The sequence below is a fragment of the Aulostomus chinensis genome, chromosome 24, assembly GCF_037954235.1.
Source record: "Aulostomus chinensis isolate RoL2024-O1b breed Wild chromosome 24, RoL_Achi_v1.0, whole genome shotgun sequence".
Classification (NCBI taxonomy): domain Eukaryota; kingdom Metazoa; phylum Chordata; class Actinopteri; order Syngnathiformes; family Aulostomidae; genus Aulostomus; species Aulostomus chinensis.
In genome coordinates, this window is record NC_141343.1 from 15,310,001 (window position 1) to 15,335,774 (window position 25,774).

The window sequence follows — 25,774 nt, forward strand, 5'->3', positions numbered from 1 at the left end:
AGCTTCCTTCTTCAGCTGTTATTAACATTTCCGTGTTTCCCACATTCTGTATTGTAAACTGTTTTCTTGTCTGTAACAACATCTCCTGCACGTCTGTCCCTCCTGGTGAGGGATCCCTCCTCCCCTCCTCACCCTGAGGTTTCTCAGATTTTTCTCTGTTCAAGGTTTTCTATGGAGTTTTTCCTCAGTCGATGTGAGGCTCTGAGGACAGAGGATGTTGTTATGATGCCATGAAGCCTGGAGACAAACTGGTGTGGAAAATGAGATGTACAAATAAAACTGCCTTGCCTTGCCTATGTACATCTCTGACATGCTCCAGCATTCCTCTGCACCCAGCTCCCTCAGATCTGCTGACAAAGGTCTCCTCCATGTTGCCTGATCCCGCCTCAAGCACAAAGGGGACCATGCTGTTGCTGTGGCAGCTCCACGTCTCTGGAATGGTTTACCTCCTGACATCAGATCTGCTCCCACAATCACTACTTTTAAATCCAGACTAAAAACACATTTCTTCACATTAGCATTCGCCTCTTAGTTCTTCTATTTTATTGATACATCTCTTTTATCTTGCCTTTTGTATTGCACTTGATGTACACTTTAGTTGTGCCATGTTGTCATGATGCGCTATGGCCATGGCCTCCTGTGCTAATATGTGTGTCCTGCTTTGTCCTTGTCTGTTGGAATGCTCTTATTTATGTTTTGCTTGACCATGTCTTGCTTTTAGCTACATTTTTTTTTAGTCTTTTAGTTTAACACTGTACAGCACTTTGGCCAGTTCTCACTGTTTTTAAATGTGCTTTATAAATTAAACTTACTTGCGTACACCAATAAACATACATGTATGTATCTATGTGTATGTGTATATGTATACAAACAGATATACAAAAGTATGTATGTATGTATGTATGTATATATATGTATGTATATATATGTATGTATATATGTATGTATCTATATGTGTATATATGTATACATATACATATATATGTATATATATATGTATATATATGTATATATGCATGTATGTAAATTATATATACTATATATAAGTATACATACCATATGTGTGTGTATATTAGGGGTGCAACAACACACGTATTCGTATTGAACTGTTCACACTATGAAAAGAACAATACACTTGTTTATTTCACCAACTTCTGACGATGTGCTCTGTGAAAGCTCAGTGGCTCTGTGCTCGATTATGCAGCCTGCACTGTCAAGATTCTCTCAACTGTGCCTCCCACGTGTTCAGACCAAATCAAGCTACTGAGACAGAAGCTACATGTGAAGCTCGCTCCTTGCAACATGGCGAATGCCTCTAATACACCTGAAATGGAAGATCCTCCCCCACCCTTCAGATCTGGTATGTGGAACTACTTTGCTTTCTGTGTGAAGGATGACACTGATGGCAAGAGCGTCGTGGACAAGAATGCAACATGATGTTGCAGGTGTTGCACAATGATAAACGACAGCAGTGGAAATACAACACACATGACAACACATTTATGCCCACATCACCTGATGTGACAACAGGTGGACCCAAACAAGCACAAGGAACTACAACACACGCACTACAAACTTCACATTTTGAGAGCCATTCGTAATTTTAATAAACTACACAGAATAAAAGGCATGGAAATTTCTCTTTTTTGAATCAAAAAGTATTGAACCAAACTGAATTTTGTGTATCGTTTCACCCCTACTATATATTTATGTGAATGATACATACATCAATAAAGTATACATATGTGTATCCACATATACACAGTAGATATCTGTGTGTATACGTGTAACACATGCATGGTATATTGTATATGCGTATGTATACATATACACACATTTAAATATGTATGTATATGCAGTTTTGCTGTATTCATACTTTGACCGGAGTATTTTGAGATGATATTGACAATTTGGTCGCATTTTTATATCTGACAATGAAACAGGTTTTTAATTTATTAAAGTGTAAAACAGTACTTTCAAATAGAGGGTGATTTTTTTAACAAACATTTATAGTCGTAGTTTTTGAGGTGTCTCTGGAGGGACAGGAGAGAGAAGGTAACATACATGTTTTAAATGAGTCAAATCTTCCATCCTCGACTTCAAGTGTCTTGACTCAAACAGTCCCTCAGTCGATGTCTCCCTGTCTGGACTTTGGCTTCAGACTGGTGCATCCCGAACAACCGTCCATCCTGAGTCCCTTCTCCTTGGTGGTGTAGTCGAAGTGCGGCAGCACCAGGATGCTCCCCTCTGGTTCACTTTTGTTTGTTGCGTCAGTCAGACCTCGCTCCTCCTCCACCGACATGATGTTCTTCACCAGACACGTGATGGCCGCATCGATGTTGGTGTTGTCCTGAAAGAAAAGATGGAGGGTAAACCAAGCGTACAAATCGAGGATCATGATGGAGGGAGAGTGAGCGCATACCAAAAAAAGCCCAACTTGTACAGCTCTTCCAGCCAGAAAACGACCAAAAAGGAAAAGTGAAGTTGCACTTTACTTGTGAGGGCAAATGACATCATTAGAAATGACTTTGAAAAAAAGTCAAAAGTAGTTTCTCTTTGAATAGACTCCTTGCACTCAGGCAGGCAGTTGGAAGGGTTTTTAGTCATCATGAAACTCCTCCTCCAAACACCGACTGTCTATGTTCCTCAAGTCTGGAGTGCTGGCGAGGTTTGTTGTACCGCCGCTCAAGGACCTTGATGGGGGTCAAAATGGGGCCCCTGCGGTTCTCATTTGCTCTCTATAAAAAGCTGTGCCTCTAACTTGCACCTGCGAATCACTTGAATAAGTAGATAAATAAAATTGAATCAAAGTAGTAGAACCGACTAGAAAGGGTCCATTGTCCTTCAAAAACTGGCGGTCCTTTTCATTCCCTTTTAACTGTCAGTTACAAATGAAAAGTTGAGGCCTTGCTGTTGGTAATCAGGAGCTCTTCTTCTTTTTGTTTTTTTAGGGTTTTTGCTTTGTTCTAAAGATTTGCTCCAAAAATGTTTTGGGAGTTTGGTTTCTGTCCTGTTCGGTGGAACCAAAGTTCTATCAAATCAAGTGGTACCGGTGTGTGCCTGCAAGGGTACAAATTGTCTGGGGAACAATTACATAACTGCTCTTTGAGACAACAAATGTACCTTTAAGGGAACGTTCTCGTTCCTGCACTTACAGAACTGACACCTCCCATAGATCCATTTTCAAATGTGTTAGTAAGTGAGTAAAACTGTAAGCTTGTCTTGAAATTGTTTAATAATTCGTCTTGGGAAAGTATGGTGACAACATCATGGACTTTTATACAATCGAGATTCTTTTTGCTACCAGTGGTGTCGCCCCCTGCTGGCCCTTCGGCAAGGCCTTCGTCCATTTATGAATATAATTTAAAGTGAAGACACAAACAGGAGCAAACCAGAGCATACCTTGGCAGATGTTTCAAACCAACCGACGAAACCGTACTCTCTGGAGAAGTTCTCCAGTTTTGGCAGTTTGGGGCACAAACCATGACGTCTCTGGTCACACTTGTTAGCCAACAGAACAGCCGGAACTGGCCTCCCATTGCTCAGGGCAACCTAACAAAACCAGGAGGTGAGCTCACAAAGAACTGTCATGTGAATTAGTTTTGGGTTCCAGCTCCCTCTTACGGGTTTACCTTCGAGTCCAAGTCCCCTTTCCACTTGAGGACAGCCTGAAACGTGGAGAGTCTGGTCATGTCGAAGACGACCAGAGCACCTACAGCCTCTCTGTAGTAGACTCGGGTCATGTTGCCATATCGTTCTTGTCCTACCAAGAGGGACAGGGTCAAAAGTTAAAGAAAGTGGAAAACATGTTGGCTCTGTCCCAAGATGCCACAGGTCCTTCTTTGGCCAGGAGTCCACCCCACACAGTGGTTCTTCCCAATCAACCTCTGAAGGCATCCTGCCGATGAACAATGGAACAGTCCTTTCACATTCAACGCCAGCAAGTTCTTAACTGCTCATCAGGACGTTCATAACCCCCTTCAGCCCCTGAGGAGTTCCACTCCAGTACCTCACTGATACCTGACAACAGTGTTGATTCTCATCTAATTCTGATTTCCAACCAACAGCAAAATACTAAGGAGACTGCCTGTCTTTCTTCATGGCCAAAATGAGTTTTCTTACAAACTGATCATTTTAGTTTCGTTTTCAGCCTTTAAAAGTAGAGATTTACATCTTTGAATGTAAATCAAACATTTTAGTGAACGTAGATTCAGTCGGTAAAAGTCTGCATGTCATTTTCAGGGCCACAAACCCGATTTAAGACCAGGAATTAGGGCAGGAATGCGAACTCTGGGACAAAAGCCAAAGCTTTGCTAAAATGCTGCATTTAGAGTCATTTTTTAAAGTGGAGGTGAGGAAACTTAGTTGTATGTAAATGCCCCCAAAACTGAAAACAACAAACCAGGCCAGCTTCTGGAAACGTTCTCCACAAGCTTTGTTTGTCTTGGCGCAGTCAAGACCAACAGACCAAAAACCTGTTTTTTACAGAGGCGTTTGACTCTCGTCTTCTACTTTGCCGTCCTGCGGTCAGACAAGATCACCACGCTAACAAGCGGAGGCACACGATTGGTTAGTTATTGGCTGGAAATGCGCAAGAATCAGAAACGTCACGGTTGGTTAAAATGTTGAAAAATACATGGAGGCTAGTGTGTGTCTGGGTGTGTGCCTGTGTGTGTGTGTGTGTGGGGGGGGATGAATATATAAATAAGTCTCTATCCTGGAAACTAACTTCCTCCACATGATCCTAATATAACGGTGAATCAGCGAGTATCTGGAGACACAAACCCTGCACATGACCGAGACGACAGCTGACAAAAAAAAATCCCTAGCACGAGGGCAAAAAACTCTTAACACACACACACACACACACACACGTAACTGTCAGTCGCCAAGATCTGTTGCGAGGTTCAACACTTCCAGCCCAAAGACAAAGACCCTTAGTGGAAGTCGTGGCGCTGTCGCTGCTCCGTGTGTCCAAACAAGTCAACGTTGCGTCACCAGCAGCTGAAAACGCTGGGAAACATTTCCATGTGACTTTTGTTTCATTACACAGAAGAAATGCTCGGGAAGCTGAGACTTAATCTCAGCCGGTCGATGTCTTCAGGGCTCCCAGCAAAGATCCGACCATGCAAGTCCAGTTGCTCCAGTTTCCTTTTCAATGGTCAAACGTCAAAAATGACCACGTCCTCGCCGGGGTAACTTCTCGTCTCCCCGGTAACACATCACAAGGTTCTAAAAGAGGTTCTGACCACAACTAATACACATTATTATGATATTATTGTGCAGAAACGCCTCTATACTCATCTGACCGAAAGGCTTCTTCCTCAGTGGATATTTTCCACATCTCACACTGAGTACCGTCACACTTAGCTTGCGCAGTGCTAACCTCCGGAATTGGCGGGAAAACTCAAAGAAAAACCTGAGCCAATGTTTTTATTTTGATACAATAAATTTAACTTTTTTCAATCCTGAAAATAAAACCTGACACAGCGTAAAAAAACCAAACACACACACACACACACACACTGCACAATGTTCACGCAAACTTTCATCAAGTGTCTGAACGACCTGATCCCACGACAAACCCACTCACACGAAACACAATCACCACTTTCACACACTGACAAGGACAATCTGCCATCTGTGTGAGTGTGTGTGTGTGTGTGTGTGTGTGTGTGTGTGTGTGTGTGTGTGTGTGTGTGTGAGAGCCAGCCTCGGTGACAGTGACTCCAGTGGCACCAGTGTGAAGTCATCACTGGTTGCTGGTCTGAAGTTCAATCAGCCCCAACAGGATGTCCATGTTAGACAAATGACTCTTATCAGTTTTCATGTTGCTCAACACCCTGATGCGCTAACGGAAGATAGCGCGCATGCGCGTGTGTGTGTGTGTGTGTGTGTGTGTGCATCTAACCACATGCAATTGCAGAGACGTGATGGCTTCATAAGCAACATACTTATATGTTACTTATATACATATTAGCGTCTTTTATTTTTGATAACTGCTAAATTAGTTTTGTAATGAAGATTAAACTTAATATTTGTAGAAATGGAGGCCCACCACATGTTGTAGCTCCATCGTTTTTCAACGTTTGAGAAATGGTGATTTGTTTTTAGCCACAAACTTTTAACCCCTCAAATAAACTAGAATCATCTAGAATACTCGGGGGGGGGGGGTACTGCTGCTGTTGTACTGCGGCTGTGGACGTAGATTTAAATATCTTTCAGACAACAATTTCAGTGTTCAAACCTTTAATCTGTGTTCAAACATAAAAAAACTAGATTAACACTACAATTTCCATCCAATTTCTCCCACTGATCCTGTTAAGGGTTGAGGGGGTGGAGCCTATCCCAGCGGCCTTCAGGTGAGAGGCGGGGTTCACCCTGGACAGGTCACCAGTCCATGGCAGGGCCAACACATAGAGACAAACAACCATTGGCTCTCCCAGCCACGCCTACGGTCAATTTAGAGTCTGGATTAACCTGGTCCCTCTTGATGTCTTTGGACTGTGGAGGAAGCTGGAGTACCAGAGAGAACCCAGCAGGAACAGGGAGAACATGGAGACTCACCCAGAAAGACCCCGTGCTATGTTGCCAAATCATCCCAAAATCAGCGCTAGCGAATACAACACAAGATCTAATTGCTTTCCAGAGAAGAGTAATCTCCTTGTGCTAGCATTGTTCGTTAGCCTCTCCTGCTAACGCGCCCGGGCGCTCACAGCTTTCGCTCTGCAACGAATCCGAATCTTCATCCGAATCCTAATCTTTCATGACAGTTTCAGGGACATTTCTCACTATTAAATCTACTAAAACACGCAGAGGAAGTAAAAAGGCGCCACAGGCACCTTCACCCTCCTAAGTTCAGGAGCAGCAACTTCAGACTTCCTCACGGGGAACTAAAGGTCAGCAGAGATGAGCGCCTTGGAGCCTCAGCAGCCTGCAGTCCAGACTGCTGCTGAGCTGGGCTGTGAAACACACCAGCAGCTGCTTGGGTGTCAACACCCGCATGTGAGAGCCACGTACCGGCGATGTCCCACAGCTGCAGCCGCACCACCGTCCTGTGGTCCCAGTTAAACACCTTGAGGGCGAAGTCCACCCCGATGGTGGCCCGGTAGTGCTGGGAGAAGACCTGGTGCACGTACCGCTTGATGATGGAGGTTTTCCCGACTCCCAGGTCGCCGATGACCAAGACTTTGAGCAACCGCTCCTGCTGCATCACGTCTCCGGCCGACAGCGCGAGTTTAACGGGCGGAAGAGTGACGTCTCCGATTACGGTTCCGCCCGGAAACAGACGAACTATGGAGAGTTTGGTAGGAGCACCGAACAGCCGGTACCGAACAGCTGGTACCGGCCCTGTAAGTGCGTACAGAGGAGGACCGATGGAGGAATCTGTACCGTTTCCAGGCGTTCAAAAGTAAAGGTAAAAATATATGATCTCAAATCTGTTTCCAGATTACACAATAAAATCGCACCGCATCGCGAACTGTCGCATTATCGTCGGAGTCTGGACGCATTTTTTGGGCGCATTTTCCAGCATGAGAAAGTTTAGAGAAAAGAGAAAAAAAACAAGTGAAATGCGGTTTTCTGTTAAGCCCGCGGTGTGTGTGCTCATCTCTTCTGCAATTTGGTCCTTTGACACACACGCGCGCGCGCACACACACACTCACACACACACACACACACACACAGGAGTTTGTGTGCTGCTTGCTAACCACGCCCCCTCAGGCTCGTGTATGGGAGATTAAAATGAGCCTCCTTGGAATACGTCACATTTTACGACCTTAATTAATTTTTGTCTGTCTTGGTAACTTGAGTGTGGATGCAATCTCTGGTCATGTGACTCCACTGGCCTCATTTCACAAGGTCGGTTTGTTTGCATCCCACAAAAAAAAGTTTGCCGTTTTACCAACAAAAGACTGATGATGAAGCGCGGTGCGATGTTTTACGCCTGAGCTTGAACTTTCGGTCCGATTCCTGCGGCGATAAATGACGCCGGGCCACGCCAAGGCTGCCAAACCAGACGCCAGGGCGGCTACGTCCACTTTTTTACAGCTGATAGTTCTGGTAGAATCCGGTTTGGGTTCGGTTCTAGGAGCAAATATTTACATTTCCTCTTAAATGCAAGAACATGAGTTCACAACCGGAGTTATGTTTGTTTTTATTAAAAAAACTACACATCCCAGCAGCACGTCTGTAGTTCCGTGTCTGCGCAGTTGCATTAGTGCGCATGTACGGCGCAGTGAGTTTGCAGCTTCCCTCGTGGTGAATTTCTCCCCTAAACTTACGTTAAAACAAGAGGCTGAAAAATAAAGCTCTAGTTTTACTCTCTGACGCGCTCCTACGTCATTCTACCGCAGCCGTTCACCGGTTTCACATCCCGTGAAGGTGTTTTAGTGAAACGATCCTCCCAAAAACCATCAACCCGCCGTGTTCCGGCCGTCATGAATACGTCGAGGGTCTAACGGTGACGTTTCTGTGCGTGAGGGAGTTCTCCTGAAGTGAAACAACTGCAAGTTCCAACCCAACTTTGTGTCTTTGGCGTTGCGCCTCTCCTCGGTCCGTTACGGTAGTGGTACTGATGCGGGATGAGTCAGGCTATATGATGCTGCTGCTGCTGCTGCTGCCATTTCAGCAGCGGCGGAAACCCTCACACACTTACACACACACACACACACACTCACACCAAAACACACACGCCACCCCGCGGGGTTCCCCTCAGAGCGAGCTCCCTGCTTCGTCGCCTCTCGGTTTCGTACCGGCCTCTTCTATTCGCGGCTCCGGGCGGAAGCGCAGGATCCGGTTCTCTCCTCCCTGCACCTGCTCCGGATGCGTGTTCCAAGCAGCTGTCGGGCCTGACATCAGCGCGGGTTCCCGTCCAGGCCCGGTAGCCTCCAGCTTCGGTCACCGACTCCCGGTGTCACTGCTCCGGTTGTTCCCCGGCGTCCGGAGGGTCCATCCGCCCAGAGCTGTCCGTGCCATGGCGTCGACACCGGCCCGGTCCTGAGCCCCGTCCGCCTCCCTGAGAGCGAGCATTGTGGCCGAGGAAGGCTCGACCTCACTCCCGCCGCCGGTAGGTGCTCGTTCACGCCCCGGTGCTGCTGAATAGGAGGAAAACACCGAAAAGCTCCGTTTTCTCTCATCGCGTGCAGATTAACGGTGCTGGTCTCTGAGCAGGCCCGACCACCGGGGTACGGCTGCTCTGGACCAGAGCCCGGGACCATCACATCCGGGCTCACTAATCCCTGAGCAAACACATCTCATCTAGAGCGGACTGCGGGGGGTGGGGGGTGGGTTCGGTGCTCGGGCCGGCCAGCCTGGCCCCCGGAGGAGCGGCAGTCCGTGAGCCTACCGGACTGCCATCCACCGGGGATCCAGACGCTCGAGCTTGCATACCGACCAAGCTACGCAACCGGACTCCAGATGATGGGGGGCCGGTCTGGCTTTGTGCCCGCCTCATCAGGGCTGGTGGGAGTGGGTCTGTGTCCTTTAGTGGTCCACAGAACAGAAAAGTGAGGAATGACGTACTTTTACTGTTAAATACATTTAAACACGTCAGCTAGGGGCCTTAAGAGGGCCTTAAAAAATACATATATATACATACATATATATATATGTATATATATATGTATGTATATATATATGTGTATATATATATTTATGTGTATATATATATATATATATATATATATATATATATATATATATATATATATATATGTGTGTGTATATATATTTATGTGTATATATATATACACAACATCAAATCTCATTATTCCGTGGACTCAAATGAGTAAAATCATGGAAACACGTTTCATTCCATGTGTGAATGTTATGATGTGGTGAATACTTCCAAAACTACAAGAATGAATGAATCACTCAGTACTCACACTGTCTATCCTGCACTTCATCAGAGTACATGAGTTCTTTACCTCACAGATACACACTCTGGGCTGGTACAAGTGGACTGGTACCAGGAGCAAAACCCAGCAACCCAACCACCTGGGTACTGTTCCTCGGCAGGCCTCTGGGGGGCGTCATGCTGGGACGCTGAGCTAGCGTATGCAAAGTCTCGAAGCAGCAGCTGCTCATCGTCCCGCCCTGTGTGTTTTCTGCTCCTTAAAGTGCTCACTTAGCTCAAAAAGACATTTTCCCTCCTTCTTTGTGACTCAGAATGCCGGAGGAGTCGGCCACGTACGGTTAGCTCAACGCTAATGGAGGCGGAGTGCTAGCAGCAGCAGACCAGATCAAGGAGAGGCACTGACTGGCTTTGAATGGAGAGTTTTGCTAGCCGTCATCCTCCATTGGCTTCGAGCTAACTACACCTAGCTGTCTCTTTCTGCATTTAACAGTATTGCAGGAGGGGGAAAAAACTGCAGGCAAAATGAAGTATCACTTTAATGGAACTGCAGTATAAACCTGCCACAAAAACTCACTCGTTAGCCCATGCTAATTATCGAGGTGTCCAACTATGAGCTCCCTAAAGGGCTCACTGGTAAGAGTGTGTGCCGGGTAAATGAGGGCAACTGACACGGATCTGGAAGGTCACACGTTCAGACGCCAAAGCCTCGCTGGAAAAGGAGAATTAGGTGACGGCCAATAATCCAGAGAGGTGGCGTGTTGAAACACCGCCAGCCAGTGAGTGACAGGGAGAGCATGTGAGCGGATTTACTCTCATATCTCGTGGTTTTAATTGAATCACACACAAAATACAATGAAGCACAGAAAGCCAGTTATTTGTGTGTGAGTGTGTGTGTGTGTGTGCGCGTGCGTAAATAGCCAATTAAATGTTATATTTTAGGAACATGGATTTATTTAAGACAGCAACAAAAGAGTCCAGCTCAGAGCAGCAGAGTGGATTCATGCACTGCCACCCGTCCTAATAATAACTTTTTATATCAAAGGGCAAGAAAAGAGAGGAAACTATGAACTCGAAACTGACTGACAGGTCGAGGAGCCCGTTAGCAGTTAGCAGTGCAGAAATTGAGAATAAATACATTTTCGTCATGAAAAAGGTTGTTGTTGACCTGGAGATCGACCGACGCTCTCAGGGCCCAGATTCAAACGCAGTCAACATCAAAATGTCACAAGACGACATTTAAATTAACATACTGAAGTTTATTTAGGAGCCTAAATTTAGGTACTTTAAGTAGGAAAAAGTAACCTTGCTAATAGAAAAAGTACTGCTAAAAAGTACTTTAACGTAGAAGAACATCAAAGTGTCTCGAGTTCCTCAATAAAAAATTGACATTTCTTCAATCAAATTTTTGAATTTTGCTTCCGGCAGATAAAAATGCGCTGGTACTTCAGATCCTAAGTTCTACGTGTGCTAATGTCTTTATTGCTACATTTGCACATTGATTATTTATGGTATTTTAATGAGGTCGAAGGCTCCAACAACGCACCGTATCCCTCCACAACGGTTGCTAACCAGCGTGTAGCAAAGCGATTTTTTTTTTTCTTGTCAGCTCTATTTTTTTTTGTTTGTTTATTTACATTCCGAAGATGGCATCTCCACGGAAACGGCTCTGGCCTCAAACAGGAACTGTCTTTAGCTTGTAACTTCGCACTTCCTGTAAGGACGATCCTAAACCTGCGCCGATGCAGACTGGCGATCGTCTCACCGACCGCTGCCATCACAAGCACTGCGCAATTCCATCTGGAATGTGGCACAAGGTCACGGCTCGTTAGGGGTTGAGCCTGTCACTGACAGCCGTGCGTGGCATCGCCTACAACGCCGCCCTCTAACAACAACAGACACTGCACAGCCTGGTTTATTCTCTCTACACCAGGCGACGGAAATGCCCCTTAATTCCCATTGTTGTGTGAATGTTGCCAACAAACATGGCGGTTACTGCAGCGTCGGTCTGCCGCCGAGCAAAGACTGTAGGTTTACTTCAACCACGACACCAGTGAGGAAGAGCAGTCAATAAAATACTAGAATCGAAGAATATTTAATGAGGGAATATGAAACACTGACAGAATATTCTAAAAGTGGCTAAGTCTTATTGGAGCAGCTTAATTACTGAAATGTAAACTATCAGCGTCTCTCTGTCTCAGGGCTACGAGCGCTCACACATCGCCAGACAACAGGACCGACTGGTACAGCTGCAGACAGCCGAGTCATGGAGGCCATCTGGCTCTATCAGTTCCGGCTGATCGTCATTGGCGACTCCACGGTGGGGAAGTCGTGTCTGATCCGGCGGTTCACCGAGGGCCGATTCGCTCAGGTGTCGGACCCCACGGTCGGCGTTGACTTCTTCTCCCGGCTGGTGGAGATCGAACCGGGGAAACGGATCAAGCTGCAGATCTGGGACACCGCCGGTCAGGAACGCTTCAGGTCAGGACTGACTTTTGATATGCGGTAATAAACAGATAAAATACATAAAAGTTACAGAAAAACAGACACGGACACAAAAAAAAGAGCTGGAACTCATTGACACAAGTGACTCAGCTTGCCAGCCCTGGAGGTGATTGTACAGGAGTGTTTGAGTTTGTTGACAGTCAAACAAATTCACTCTCCCTGGAAACGTCCCCTCGTCTGGTAAAAGTCAATATTCTTTGTTGTGCTCCTGCAAACGCGCTTGATGAGGGAGGAGCTGAGCTGTCACATCTCCTTCAACAGAAACGGACGGGAAACACTTGATGTTCTTCAGCCTTTTCTGACCAAGACACGCAGGCTACGCCGATATTAGCCAAGTTTTGCACTTTGCTCATTTGAAGCCACATGCATACTTATGCTAGCTCAATGCTAGCATGTAGACTGCCAGCAAGCTACTATATACGAGTGCCTATCTTTCCATGACACAGTCAACAGTAGAAAACCCCCGACAGTGACATTTAGCATGCCTGAATGTGCTAGTGTACTGCTAGCCTGTAGCCTGCTAGCACGTGATTGCAAACTCTCGTCTACCGACCTGAAATACCTTCAAATCATCCAACGTGTTGTAAGGATGGAAGAGTCTTGGAGCTGGTTAATATGAAGTGTAAAGTAACTTGACCTCAACAGACGCTTTTGTGTTTGGTCCTCACTGGAAAAAACTTCTCGTTGTTCCTCTGGAGCAGGGGTGGGCGACCGTGTGCCACGGAGGGCCGTGTGTGTGCAGGTCCTTCCACCAAACACTTTAACAGGTGATTCCACTGATGAACACACCTTAGTGTTGAATCACCTGTTAAAGTGTTTGGTGGAAGGACCTGCACACACACGGCCCTCCGTGGCACACGGTCGCCCACCCCTGCTCCAGAGGAACAACTCAACCAACTGCAGTTGGCAAAGGCGTCATCGTCAGCAACACCAGGCGTTGGTTGGCCATCGGTGACCGCCAGCATGGGCCTCTGGTATTTCCTCCCAAAAACTGGGATTGAGGTGCAGACGTAGTTAAAGTTGTGCATTTTGAAATTGAACCTTATCGTTGAGGATGTAGCCTACGAGTCCTTATCATTGAAGGGAGTTAGTTGGTGATGAAAGCTGCCTCCGTGACATCATCGACCACCAGTTCAGCCAATAGAAAGTTTGTTAACTGATCGCAGGATTGAGAACTCAAATAGTTTGCTGTAAAATGTTAGGAATCGTACAGAAATCAGTGAAACGACTACAAACGGGTTTTCAGATATAAAAGTGCTGAGAGGGTTTAGTTACTTCTCTTTCTGATTCGTCTGGAAGTTTTCCAGGGTGGAATGTGTTCACATTTATCCACTGGAGGACTGGCAGATGCAGGGTCCTGCTTCAGTGAGAGGCTCTGTCGTCGATCTCTCGATTGCAGAGAGGAAAATTACATTTTTCTCCACACTTCTCCAGTATCAAACTATCACAATGCATCTGATTGGCAGCTGTCAACACGCATGTATCATGTCAAGCAAACCACCAAAAATATGCCATTTTCTGTCTTTAAATTCAGTACTGAAATTATACCTTTAACCAAAGTAGTAGTTTTTTAATTGAAGGAGCGCGTACTTGATATGGTAATACTACTTACGCCCTCAGAGCCAAGACTGCCTACAAACTTGAATAACCACTTATTTGCTCCTGGACAGAAACGGGTTGAAGTGTTGAAACAAGCAGACAACACCGACAGCTCCTTACTCCTTACATACTCTGAAGGTACACGCGATCATACAGTATTTATACGTACTTTTGCCGCGTCACGTGTTGTGTTTTTGAGGGACGGTTAAAGATTCCCTCCGATTCCTGAATCTGGCGTTATAAAACATTGAATAATGCAGCACAGCAGAGGCAAGTCAAGTCAATTTTATTTATATAGCCACAACAAGCGTTATCTCATGACACTTCACCGGGAGAGCAGAGGCAGTCCGACTTCACCTTTGTGCTGTTTTATTTACTGTCTCAAGACCAAATAAAAGAAATAAATCAAACTTGACCCCAAGGGTGGTAAAATTTGACATTTAAATACTTAACAATATGATAATGTAATGTAATGTGATGTAATGTAATATACCCATCAGCCATTTGTGAGTCATAATTCTGTCTAGGGACTCTCAAAAGTGTTTCCATGGATGTTAAATAACGTGACCGTGTGGGTTAGAGCTCGACTTCCTCCAGGAACGTGCGTCAAGGAACCTTCACAGCTTCTGTTCTAATTGGAGTCGTCTGATTTCCTCCTCTCGTGCCAACATAAATCTCCTCCGTCACTCTCGTTTCATCTCAGCGGCGCGTCTCTCCGTAAATACGCGTCAAATCAAGTGAATCATTTGAGGTTTTGCCCCCTCCTCCTCCTCCTCCTCCTCTTCCTCTCTCGTGATGCAGCTCCCTCTCGAGTCTGTAATTTTCCATCTCGTTCTGCCGATGCTGACGGCGTTTCCTCGAGGACACGGTGGGATGATGGACGCATTGTGTCACAGCTTGTCAAAATCTAGCAGCGTCTCTCCTCCCAGACGAGCTGCAGTGGCAGTTCAGGAGAACTCGAGATTCTAGTTTCTGCTGCGTTTTATTTTCTTTCTCACTCAGTAGCAACCGTTAAAACTTTGACAATTCATTACAAATCTCTGGTCTACCTCCACTAAAGTGTAGCCCTGACGTAGATGAAACCTTCACATGGGGAGCAATTTTGAAGTTATTAATTTTTTTTTCAATCGATCAAGTTTTGTTTTTGATTTTACGTGCTTTAGAAAGTTAAGTGTAAATTCTCACTACATAAAAAGCCCCATATTCATGGGAAAAAAAGGACAAAATTTGTATTTCAGAGTCAAACTACAATACCCACAATCCACAGGTCCATCACCCGGGCGTACTACCGGAACTCCGTTGGTGGGCTGCTTCTGTTCGACATCACCAATCGCCGCTCTTTCCAGAACGTTCACGATTGGCTGGAGGAGGCTCGCAGTCACGTCCAGCCCCACAGCATCGTCTTCCTACTGGTGGGCCACAAGTGTGACCTGGAGACAATGCGCAAGGTGTGTAATATTCAGTTCAACGCTGAAATTAAGACGATACAGGGTCACACTGGGAGCTCTTCACTTGTGCAGGGGCTCAGGGCTCTCAAGTTTGGAACAGAGTTCAGAGAGACATTTTGGTGGCGGAGGTGGAGGTTTGGGTGTTGATGATGGTCTTGTCTGATAAATGACACAAATTGTTTTAAACATATTTATTTTAATCTTAATGAAGGTGTCTGTGTGTGTGTGTGTGCGCGTGCGTGCGTGCGCGTGCGTGCGTGCGCGCACGTGTGCATGTGATCAGTGTTTTTGGAAAAAGCCGAAGCCAATGGTTTCACAATGGAGACAATGTGCCTATTATTAATAGCCATACATTTCCTCACAGAACAGGTGTCAGAATAGCTGCTGAAGTCAGCTAGCAGTCATTCAATTGTTAACTGACCAACCGGCAGCCTGGACAAAGATGTCGAGAGCTGTCGAGATGCCCTGCTGTATCAAAGGGTATGGTAAAGGGGCTGAGAAGACAAGCCCTCCCCTAGAGTTCAGAAGGCCCTCCCTACCACGCACCAGCTAATCAAATAAAATATAGCGACCGAATAGCCAATCAGAAAATAGCATTGCTGTGTCTGGGCAAGATTTCGATATTCCACTACAGTTAATCCAGCTACCATCCAACAACACGGGCTCGCAATGACAGAAGAGGACGACTCTCACTGTCCAAAGCTCCTTGGCCATATATCAGTGTGGGGAGGGATTTTCAACCAGTTCTGTTTTTAAAAAATCGCGGCGCAACTTCGTGGGCGTCACCCTGGAAATTTCTCTGAAAAAAAAGAAAAGGTTTGCGTGTTCTATTGATAATGATGCAGCAACCTGCATCCTGCGAAAGCCGCTAGCTAACGTTAAACCAACAGAAAGCCGTAACTAATTAACTTGCAAGGAATTGCTGAGACTGACTGGTGGTCCTAAAGGCTAAATTTGACCATAAAGTTTAGCCTCCCTGAAACCCCAGACCCAGCGTGATATGCGTAAAATAATTCTATTGTTTCAAAAGTTGCAGGCAGGCTTGTATTTGGTTCTTGTATTTAATTCTGGGGTACCTTATTTCTTCAGGAAATTTCATCCTAAAGTCCACTCGTATTCCATCTTGTAGGTGACCCGCCAGGAGGCAGAGAAGCTGGCCGGGGCGTACGGGATGCGCTACGTCGAGACGTCGGCCCGTGACGCTATCAACGTGGAGCACGCCTTCACGGAGCTGACCAGAGACATCTTCGCGTTGGTGAGGTCCGGTGATATCACAATCCAGGAGGGTTGGGAGGGCGTGAAGAGCGGGTTTGTCCCCAATGTGGTTCACTCCTCAGAAGAAGTGACCAAGAGTGACCGCCGTTGTCTCTGTTGATATGGGAAGAGCTGCCACAGTCGGACTGGTGGAGGAATGGGAGGAATCCAGGGAGGAAGCCAACAGACTGAGGTGTCGGCCCTCTTTGTTCTCTCGTTGGACTGAATATGCAGGACACTTCGGGGAGTTTCATCACAATGGCGGCAAAGAACACCTCGGTGGATTGCCGGAGGCTTGTGCCCAACTCTGTTCAGAAATGTCATAGAGGAGGAGGAGGAGGACCACAAATGCTCATTTGGACTCCCATGATTCAATTCCCTAAGTTTAATTTGCCAAAAACTCTCCCTGAAAGTCTTCTAAAGGCCTTAGAAAGAGGATCCATTGAGGTTCTTCACCACTGACACGACTGTCTTTCTTCCTTCATCACTCCCCAATTTAACCGTATCCACAATATGCAATTACATAATCAGATCTCTTTTTCAAAAGTACATGTCATTTCCAGTCTGCACTCTTCGATCCCTCATTATCAGGAGTTTTTCAACATTCCACCATCAGAGCTCAGCGAAGGGGGGTCCTTGAGGTCTGAAATTTAGCAGACAAGACGGATCTCTGTACATGGTTGCTGTTTTGTCGTCGGGGACCATTCCCCTGCTTGTATCACTCTGCTAAAAACCACATTGTAACACACTGTCACCCATCTAGTTCCAAATGGACTGGAAAAGGCGACTTGTACATCTAAATTAACTGAATCTTAACAACCCATTTGCCTTTAATTTGGGACTTGAGGTGGACTAAAGCAATGTTGCAGTCTGAAAGCACCTTAATATCCAATCATGGAGCCTCTTTTGGGACATTTGGAAATCAGTAAACAGGAGATCATTTAGGTCTTGAAGGAAAACAGATGGACTAGACCATCTGGATAGAGGGAAACCGGACAATGGACTCCACAAACAACCACCACCACATTACCCACAATGCACGCATACACACAGAAGTGTACCACAATATAATCAAGCAGAGACGGTCCACTTGGCATGCGTTAAATTAATCCAACACCACAGTGCCAAAGGCCCCTGATCAGAGTAGTACTTGTTTCTGCATATTTATGTTTTTCTGGTAAAGTCATGAAGCAAAGGAGGAACATGTTGCAGATATTGATTGGCATTTATATTTGCCCCCAACAACAGAGCACAAGAGACTTAGCATGGCAGATCTGGGTACTTAGCTCTCAGCTAACGAATTCTATTCAAAATATAACTGTGGCCTTGTGGACTTTCATTTTTTTTCTTCGAATTTTATGGTTCAAATTTTGGCTGTCAAACAAGTCATTTTATCGGGGTGATGTGACACTCAAAACAAAGTCTCCACCAGCTTTTACAGCCGCAGTCGAAAAGCTATGCTACTAAAGGTTAGCCCTCTGCTAACGTGAATGTTAATATTTTCATTGGTCTTTCTGAATATTAGCAAACCAAATGTGATTCAAGACATTTCTAGGGGGTTAAGTAGCACTCCAAACAACGTATCCACCATTTTATAGCCGCGACTGTATGTAGCTGCGGAGCTAACTACTTCCAGGTGTCCATCTGCTAAATTTAAACTGAACAAATATTGGAATCAGGCTTTCTAAACATTATCACACCAAGTGCATCAAAATGTGATATGAGTTGGTTTGTGGAAGGTTGTGTTACACTCAAAAGAAGTTGTCCACCATTTTAAAGCCACATCCGTACAGCTACGGTGAAGCGAGCCACTTCTGCTTAGCTGCCAAATTGAACGTGAGTAAATATTGGACTTTCCACATTTTGTCCAACCAAAGGTCTTAAATGGTAATGAGACATTTCGTGAGGGTTGCGTGATGCTAAAAACTATTATCATGCCATTTCATCGCAGCAAGCAAACGGAGCTGGGGCAGCGCTAGCTACTTATGGTTAACCGCGTTATCTTGAATGTGAAAGATAAAATATGTCAGTACAGGCCCCTTAGTGCAGGACGAGACATCGCCGAACTGTGTTTTATAGCAAAAGAGGGGAATGGGAATAGAAATACTCCAAAGTGTTCTTGGCAACACGTGTTTGGCATCTATCAAGTGTAAAAAAAGAACACCGACCACAGGATTAAATTTGTTGTTTCATGGGACCTTTAGTCTTTTTTTCTCAGCTTCTGGTTAACATGCCTTTTTCATGTGTGACTTTTAAATTTCAGTTGCCTCCTGGCTGGATCTGGCAGTTCTGTCTGGAAAAACTGTAAATGCTAACCGAGGCGCTTTGGATAGAAACCCCAAAGGTCTTTTTAGTGGAGACATTTTGGCTCTGTTCTGAGCAGGAAACTGAAACCGGAGAAGCTAAATAAAATGTTCCTATAGCTCAAACAACCTTGGAGGACGGTTTTAGTCAAAGCCGCACGATGAAAAGGTGTAAATTAATCTGTGTAGCAGATACGTGGTGTCAATCTCCTACTGAAATGTGCAGTGATGTCACAACAGGGCAAGATGCGGACTATGGTGTGGATTCATAACTAAAACTGACAGAAATTAGTTATTTTCATCACATTTATGAACCCTCAAGCACACCTGGTTCTGTTAAGGCCATCACACCCACAGCAGGCTGAATGTGGAGGTTAACACTTTTTCCCCTGAGATGTGGAGTGGCAAAAAAACTGCCTTTAAAAGCAAATCAGCTACAACCCTGGACGAGCCAGAGAGATGAAAACCTGTCTTTGTCTCCACCGTAACCTGTTCCCACAACTGTTATTTTGAGGCCATGAAATGTAACCTGCTGATTGGAAATTACATTCTTATTACAAGTTATATCTTCCGGCCAAAATCAACAACTAAATTAAACGGAACAGATTTTGTTTTTGCACTCAATCCTCTTCACTAGCAATTTCTGAAGTAGACATCAATGGCCACGTATAAACACGACGCTAACAGCACAAAGCTAACGTTACGCTTCGAAGGAACTACGGGTTTAAAGCCCTCATCGACCTCTCGAGTCTCCTTTAACCACTTGACGGCAAACCCCATTTTTAAGACATAAAAAGCTTTGGATAGAATTTAGTGACGTATTTTATACTGTAGAAGAAAACATAGTATCTAAAGCTGGTTTAAACACGGTCCTTCTTCCAAGAATTTAACCAAAAACCCGCCAATTTAGAAACAAAGGGAACAGGAGGCTCTGCAACGCTAACTTATTTCATGGATTCAGCGAATTCTATGACCATGACGTGATTGATCCAAAAAACAGAGGAGATAAAAAGGTGCTCGGTGACACGGATATCAAGGAGTGTCTACTCTCCATAAACTGGGGCTAAACTCTGTGTTGGAGGTATGAAGCACGTGTGGCAGTACACACTCTTTGTGCCTGTGTACACAACAATAATGCATCTGAGTCATGATGCCATGTCCACTGTTCGGCCTAAACAGTTAAACTGCCATTTCCTGCTGGGTGTGACTTTGCTGTGACATTAAACTTTTCACTCTATCAATCCACAAATTCCTCAAATTGCTGGTCATCATCTGAGACTGCGCGAACTGGTGGACTGTACATACATGCAGCAGGTCGGCTGGAAACACTGGGAGTTCGCAGGTGATCGACAAGCCACAGTCCCTTCGGCACCACGTTTGACTGAAATAAACCACTGGACCAAAATCTGGTGTATGTTTTTACTTGTGATGTCAAACTTGCTCTTGTAACCATCTCATTCTGTCGACGTTCGCTGGATTCGAGTTTTCATTCTGGCATGAATTTATCACACACACAACATTGCAGCCCACTCCTTGTCCTACAAATGGTGGTTTGAGCGCTGGATCTGAAAATATTCTGGTGGCAAATTATTCCTGTGGCTACACGTTAATCTTTCAGCGAGTGATTCCAGGGAAAAATAAAAAAGTTAAATTAATCCTGGCTCAAACCAGACCTCTCCCTTGTGTACGGACGCAGAGAGAGGACAGATCTCAACCTTAGTCTAAAAATCATATTTCATTGTCATGGAATAGAGAGAAAAAATATTGTAGGACTACAAGTATTGGCCTCTCAGCTTCTGTAATGGTGGACTTGGGTTTTAGATATTCAGCTGTTTTGAAAATAGGATAAACTTCGATATCAATATCCAGTTAAAAAAAAATCAATACTATTAATATTAATGATTGAAAAATTTGTACTTCAAATATACTTGATTTTACCTGAGTATGATTGTATGGAGGGTAAAATTTGTGACAAATTGATGCATGGAAGAAAAAAAACATTTTGGTATTAAAGGCTATTTCTGCATTTCGACTGTCAGTTTATATTTTATTTTTTATTTTTCATTTGTCTGCGTCTCATTAGGATTAATCAGCAGGCCAACAAACGCACCAGTTGTCTCCCCTGAAGCCTACGATCCCAGTGTGCCAGACAGACTGGGACCGTTTCAGACGGCCATCAAAACCTCCAGAAACAGGGATACGCGGAAGCCTGCTTGGGGCTTCACTGCAGTTCCACACATCACCCCTAGGTGGAAACAATGAGCACCAACCACGTTTGCGGCTCTGCAACCTTTCAGCTGATTTGCTTGAAAAGTTTATTTGGAGGAAATTTTGTGGGATTTTAAAAAAACAGCACGCGCGCGCACACACACGCACACGCACACACACACACACACACAGAAGCAGGTGAAGGGTCTCTTTGCCCGATGTTCTTCTTTTACTTCATTCATTGTTTCATGAGTACAGTGAGAGACAAATAAATACCGACAGAACAGCGGCAAAAAAGAGAAAGAGAAGGTGGCAAAAAGAGAGAGAGAAAGCAGAAGAAAGGACGATGACGCAGAAAAGAATCGTTCTGTAGGGTTCTGGAACCGTGAGGCAAAACTACGTTCGTTCTGCTGAAGACTGAGTTACTGCTTTCAGACATTCAACTCCAGTAAAAGCTGTTGCAGACGAGAAGCGGCAGGCGGGGGAGTACGACCACGCCAGAGAGCCCTCGCTGCCGAAAAGAACAGGAAAGAACTCATTACAAAGAATACAAAAATCTGTTTGTTTTTACTTGAAAAAATACTTTAAAAAGTAACAAATCAATCGTGATGGTGGTGACATGAACTAGACTAAGAAGGCATATTTAAAATCAAGGTGGCCGACAGCCCGTCTAGACTCGCCGCCACTGTCAGACTACTTCAAACACGCCGTCGATCTGTTTAGCTCAGGGGTGGACAAACATGTGACTGGAGGGTGGGCGGGGCTTGTCATGAACTGAAGAGACGATATCAGGAGGTGGTGGTGGAGGGGGGGTGCTCTCCTGTGGGTATTAAGACTTGTCTGCTGATTTGAGGAGGTTTTCTCTGCTCCTTCTCTTCACGTCCCAGTTGTAGACTCGCGCCATGTCTGAGGGGCGTTCGGTTAAGGAGCAGCAGCGGGACTCGTCATCAACAGTCACATGACATCAGAGCAGGAAACCTGAACGCTTAACCCATCTTTTGATTTGTTTTCAATGAGTGTCCATGTTTCGATGTTAGCATTGTGCTCGTCCACACTCAACCCTTTGCAGTTCCATGAGATTTTTTGGTCCTCGTCGGGAAACTCTCATACATCCGAGTCGAATCTTGGTCGCAGATTTGCCACCTGATCAGAGCAGCTGGGTTGTTTTTTTGTTTTTTTTTATGAAGATGTGCTTGAAGAGCATTTTACATGTGTTCCAGTCAGAGGTAGTGAAGAGTCCACAAGCTAACTGTGTGGTTAGCTGTCCCGCTGTGACTGGTGGGGCAGTTTGTTGTGCAGCTGCAGCCGTTCAGCGAGCAGTGCCTGCCTTGCTACGTCTCCCTGAACGAGGGCCGACACTCTCTGAAAGCACGTGCACGACTCAGAACTGCACGTCTGCTTGAATGCGCACGACAACATGGTGGCACCTTTCACTTTAAGTCATATTTTTCAAAATAGGGAAATGAGTTTGGTTGTAGTGTCCAGTAACTTGCAAAATAGTTAAAAGTTAGTAAAAATCAACATAAAATGAGAACCCCCCCCCAACAGAATATCATTTGGGGTTTCTTGGGTACAACAACCTCACAAAACACACGAGTGTGACGAGCTCAGCTCAACTAAACGCCAGCCTTTTTTGCGCTACGGGACAAACCTGTGTGGACTGCAGATTCAGGTGGAAGGATACTGACTTCGGTGGTGGTGGACTGGTCTCGCAGGAAATCCAGATCCACCTCAAGTGTCTCCAGGTTACGAGACGCCGTAGACAGGTTTTTCTCAAGAAGAGCCTGAGCTTCGTCGATGTCGTACTCTAACATGACGTTAGCCTGGAGGGGCAAACATGAATGGGTTAAAGTCTCCTGAGTGTCACTGGACTTCATTTTCGAGAGACAAGCAAGGCCTCATTTCCACAGAGAAGTCTGGAGTCTGGTTCTACACCAAAACCTTGGTGACCTCTGATTTTTGGTCCCGTACTCACCTGAACATTGCTGCTGATCTTGACTGGACATTGTGCTAGCTTAGCCACACGAACATGGTGAGCTAACTACAAGGCTCCTGCTATTTCTGAAGTGCTCCAAGTAGACATGACACCTTGTCACCTTGCAAGGCCATAAAATGTAAAACACCTAAATTACAGACTCCAGATCCTGGGACGAGGTGCTCCTTGATCAGGGGCCAGGCTTTACTTACCCCTAACCATAGGCAGACTTTATCAGTGGGCGGGACTGAGGCCTTGCAGTAAACATTATCAGCCAATAGGAAGTGTGTTTCCATTGGCTCTGTAGTCGCCTAGAATGAATGACAAACATGGTCACAAATTAGTTCCAGTTCCGCTTTAAGCTCCTTTTTGAAGTGCTACTTGTAGCCTGACGAAGCTGGTGCTGGTGTCTCGTAATACCACTTTCTTCCTCAAGAGGTGACAGTGAGACGCCTGAGTTGTGGTGCGTTCCACAGCAACAATCTGAACCAGCTGAGTAAGAGAATGAACTCATTCCGGCCACATTAGCGAAAGGTTGGACGTTTCACTAAAAGACTGACCCTCAGTTCATGCTAAGGAAGTTAGCATTTCCTTGTTTCTTCCAGTGGTTGTAAACACTTATGGGTAAAATGCTGCCCCCTACTGGTTTCAAAGTGAAATATGAAATACTACCTGGCAACAATTTGTACCTTTCAGCCTGCCAACCGAACAAGAAGGTATAAAACTACTTTTGTCCACGTTTAGCACAGCTAGCGGTCAGATTTGTGTTTTCAAAAAGACGTTTTTCGTGACATCTTAAACTCCCCTGACAAACCGAACCCACCTTTTTCTTCTGCATGTGTCGTAGGATTTCTAGCGTCTGTGTGATTTGCGGGATTTGGTTTTTCAACCTACGAAAGCAGAGACAAGAGGAAGTGGTCATCAGCAAAGAAGAACGCTCGCTGAGTCGCCGTATCGGAAACGGTCGTTACCTGAGTTTCTTCTGCGACAGGTTGAGTTCCAAGAACTTGTACTTCTGGTACTGTTCGTCCAGCTTCCTCAGCGCTGCATCTGCCGTCTCGTTGCCCGGCTGCTTCATGAAAGAGTCGACGTCCTCCTGCCAAACAGAGACCAGAGACATGGAAACCCGCACGGCAACAGCAAACTCAATCAACTCTGGCTTGTTTTTGATTGGCTGAATAAGAGGTAGGGAGCTGGCTGCTCCCAGCGCCCTCTGCTGGACCATTAATGTACTTCTGAGACTGTTTTTAAATCAGCACATGGACAAGTATTCCATTTAATGGAGGAGATTCACTGTTAAGAACACCGGCAGGCATTCGGGTGTTTCCTTCTCTATTAGCCATGTCCTCATCCAGCCTCCTTGATTCATGGTTTTCTTTTCCAGTGTGAGAATCAAAATCTGGAGTCCATCAGCAGATATCAGTCATTACCGAAGTGAAACCTGCTGCCTGCATGTTGGTCGTCTGGACTCATTAACACGACAATAAAATACACAACGACTGAGTCCAGAATGTGAACATCGGAACATGGCATACTTTGGAGAATTAATGGTTACATCAGTCTTAAGATATTGGCAAGTGAATGCTGTGGCAGTAAGTAGAAGGCTCCATGGAGGCTGTGGGGACTGAGTCGAGGAGCCGGAGGAGCTGCAGCCTGTCAGGAGACACCCGAGATGAACCGTTGGCTTCCACGTCAGCCGCAGTAACGAGCTCAAACACCTGCAAGTGTCCAGAGAGGCGCAGGCTGACGGCTCCATAGATGGAAACACTTTCGCTGGTTAGCTCACCGTTAGCTAACTAGCTAGCTAGCATGCAGTGAGCATGACGCGCCCGTAATCTCTCCGCGAGGACCAAACGGTCTTTGTAACGGCACGGTTGTGCTACCGACAGGTGCCAGAGTGCGACAGGTCATGGTGCACGTACCACGAACACCGCTTCGGGGATCCCGAGGTGCTTTTTCTTTGTCGCCTGTATGGCATTGCTGTTGTCTATGGTCGCCGCCATCTTGGGGAGAGGCTACTTCTCTCTTCCTCACGAACAAATCTGAGCCCTCTCAAGATGAGCGTCGAGGTTTGATTCCCTCTAGTGGTCAGCGGCTGCAACGGCATGGCGAGCGACATGTACCTCAGTGGAGGGAACCAAACGGGACATAAAAAGGTTATTTATTTATTTATATACTTATTTATACATTTATGACTTTATATATTTGTCCAGTCATAAATTGGAGGGCCAGACTGAGCTTCTATCTCTAAACCAGTGAAAGTAAATGCACCGAAGTACTGCAACTACATGTAATGCCAAGGTACCTGTACTTTACTTGAGACTGCATGTGTAAGGGGACATGGTTCATCCATTCTCCTTAGTTTATCTGAAGAAAATTGATTTTATTGTACATAAAACATGTTCGAATGATAAAGATGATGTATTATTTCACATCTGAAGCCTTCAAACTTAAACACATAACACAACCTGTAAAGTTCAGTGCTCGAGACTTGAACATTGTCCATTGGTAGTCTCACTCCTGAGTATAGAAAAGGTCCATAATAACATGAGAATGGGTTGTTTTCAAAGGGAGGCCGGCGGCCTTCAGTGCCCTGGAGCCCACGGACCTTCAGTGGCGATAAAACCCT

The 25,774-nt window shown here is 45.4% G+C and overlaps 3 protein-coding genes across 5 annotated transcripts; 1 reads left to right on the plus strand and 2 right to left on the minus strand.

The window, feature by feature from the left end:
• Positions 1-1,196: 1,196 nt before the first annotated feature.
• LOC147238864 (ras-related protein Rab-38) lies at positions 1,197-9,241 on the minus strand. Of its 2 annotated transcripts, none has more exons than XM_086197500.1 (4): positions 7,021-7,675; positions 3,633-3,763; positions 3,403-3,552; positions 1,197-2,350 (listed from the first exon to the last, which is right to left on the minus strand). In XM_086197500.1, the coding sequence occupies exons 1-4, from the start codon at positions 7,211-7,213 to the stop codon at positions 2,126-2,128; spliced, it is 699 nt and encodes a 232-aa protein (XP_086053626.1). In that variant the 5' UTR covers positions 7,214-7,675; the 3' UTR covers positions 1,197-2,125. The 2 variants fall into 2 exon arrangements, with proteins under 2 accessions (XP_086053626.1, XP_086053627.1); XM_086197501.1 differs by lacking the exon at positions 7,021-7,675 and adding an exon at positions 8,754-9,241 and having other exon boundaries at positions 1,198-2,350.
• On the plus strand, positions 7,190-20,980 carry LOC147238865 (ras-related protein Rab-39B). Of its 2 annotated transcripts, none has more exons than XM_086197503.1 (4): positions 7,190-7,417; positions 12,055-12,334; positions 15,225-15,405; positions 16,535-20,980. In XM_086197503.1, the coding sequence occupies exons 2-4, from the start codon at positions 12,120-12,122 to the stop codon at positions 16,778-16,780; spliced, it is 642 nt and encodes a 213-aa protein (XP_086053629.1). In that variant the 5' UTR covers positions 7,190-7,417; positions 12,055-12,119; the 3' UTR covers positions 16,781-20,980. The 2 variants fall into 2 exon arrangements, with proteins under 2 accessions (XP_086053629.1, XP_086053628.1); XM_086197502.1 differs by lacking the exon at positions 7,190-7,417 and adding an exon at positions 8,557-9,067.
• Positions 20,886-25,187, minus strand: vbp1 (von Hippel-Lindau binding protein 1). Its single transcript, XM_086197507.1, has 6 exons — positions 25,068-25,187; positions 24,117-24,241; positions 23,969-24,035; positions 23,358-23,456; positions 22,855-22,993; positions 20,886-22,076 (listed from the first exon to the last, which is right to left on the minus strand). The coding sequence occupies exons 1-6, from the start codon at positions 25,146-25,148 to the stop codon at positions 22,000-22,002; spliced, it is 588 nt and encodes a 195-aa protein (XP_086053633.1). The 5' UTR covers positions 25,149-25,187; the 3' UTR covers positions 20,886-21,999.
• Positions 25,188-25,774: the final 587 nt, after the last annotated feature.

Bases quoted from the DNA above. Each gene is read 5' to 3' on its own strand.
- LOC147238864 (XM_086197500.1), bottom strand. From the start codon at position 7,213: ATGCAGCAGGAGCGGTTGCTCAAAGTCTTGGTCATCGGCGACCTGGGA. The intron at 3,553-3,632 runs GTAAACCCGTAA...TGGTTTTGTTAG, and splicing joins AAGGGGACTTGGACTCGAAG to GTTGCCCTGAGCAATGGGAG. The intron at 2,351-3,402 runs GTATGCTCTGGT...CTTTTCTTTCAG, and splicing joins GGTTTGAAACATCTGCCAAG to GACAACACCAACATCGATGC.
- LOC147238865 (XM_086197503.1), top strand. From the start codon at position 12,120: ATGGAGGCCATCTGGCTCTATCAGTTCCGGCTGATCGTCATTGGCGAC. The intron at 12,335-15,224 runs GTCAGGACTGAC...CACAATCCACAG, and splicing joins GCCGGTCAGGAACGCTTCAG to GTCCATCACCCGGGCGTACT. The intron at 15,406-16,534 runs GTGTGTAATATT...TCCATCTTGTAG, and splicing joins ACCTGGAGACAATGCGCAAG to GTGACCCGCCAGGAGGCAGA.
- vbp1 (XM_086197507.1), bottom strand. From the start codon at position 25,148: ATGGCGGCGACCATAGACAACAGCAATGCCATACAGGCGACAAAGAAA. The intron at 24,242-25,067 runs GTACGTGCACCA...TCTGTTTGGCAG, and splicing joins TCCCCGAAGCGGTGTTCGTG to GAGGACGTCGACTCTTTCAT. The intron at 22,077-22,854 runs GTATCCTTCCAC...AACGCCCCTCAG, and splicing joins GTCCACCACCACCGAAGTCA to ACATGGCGCGAGTCTACAAC.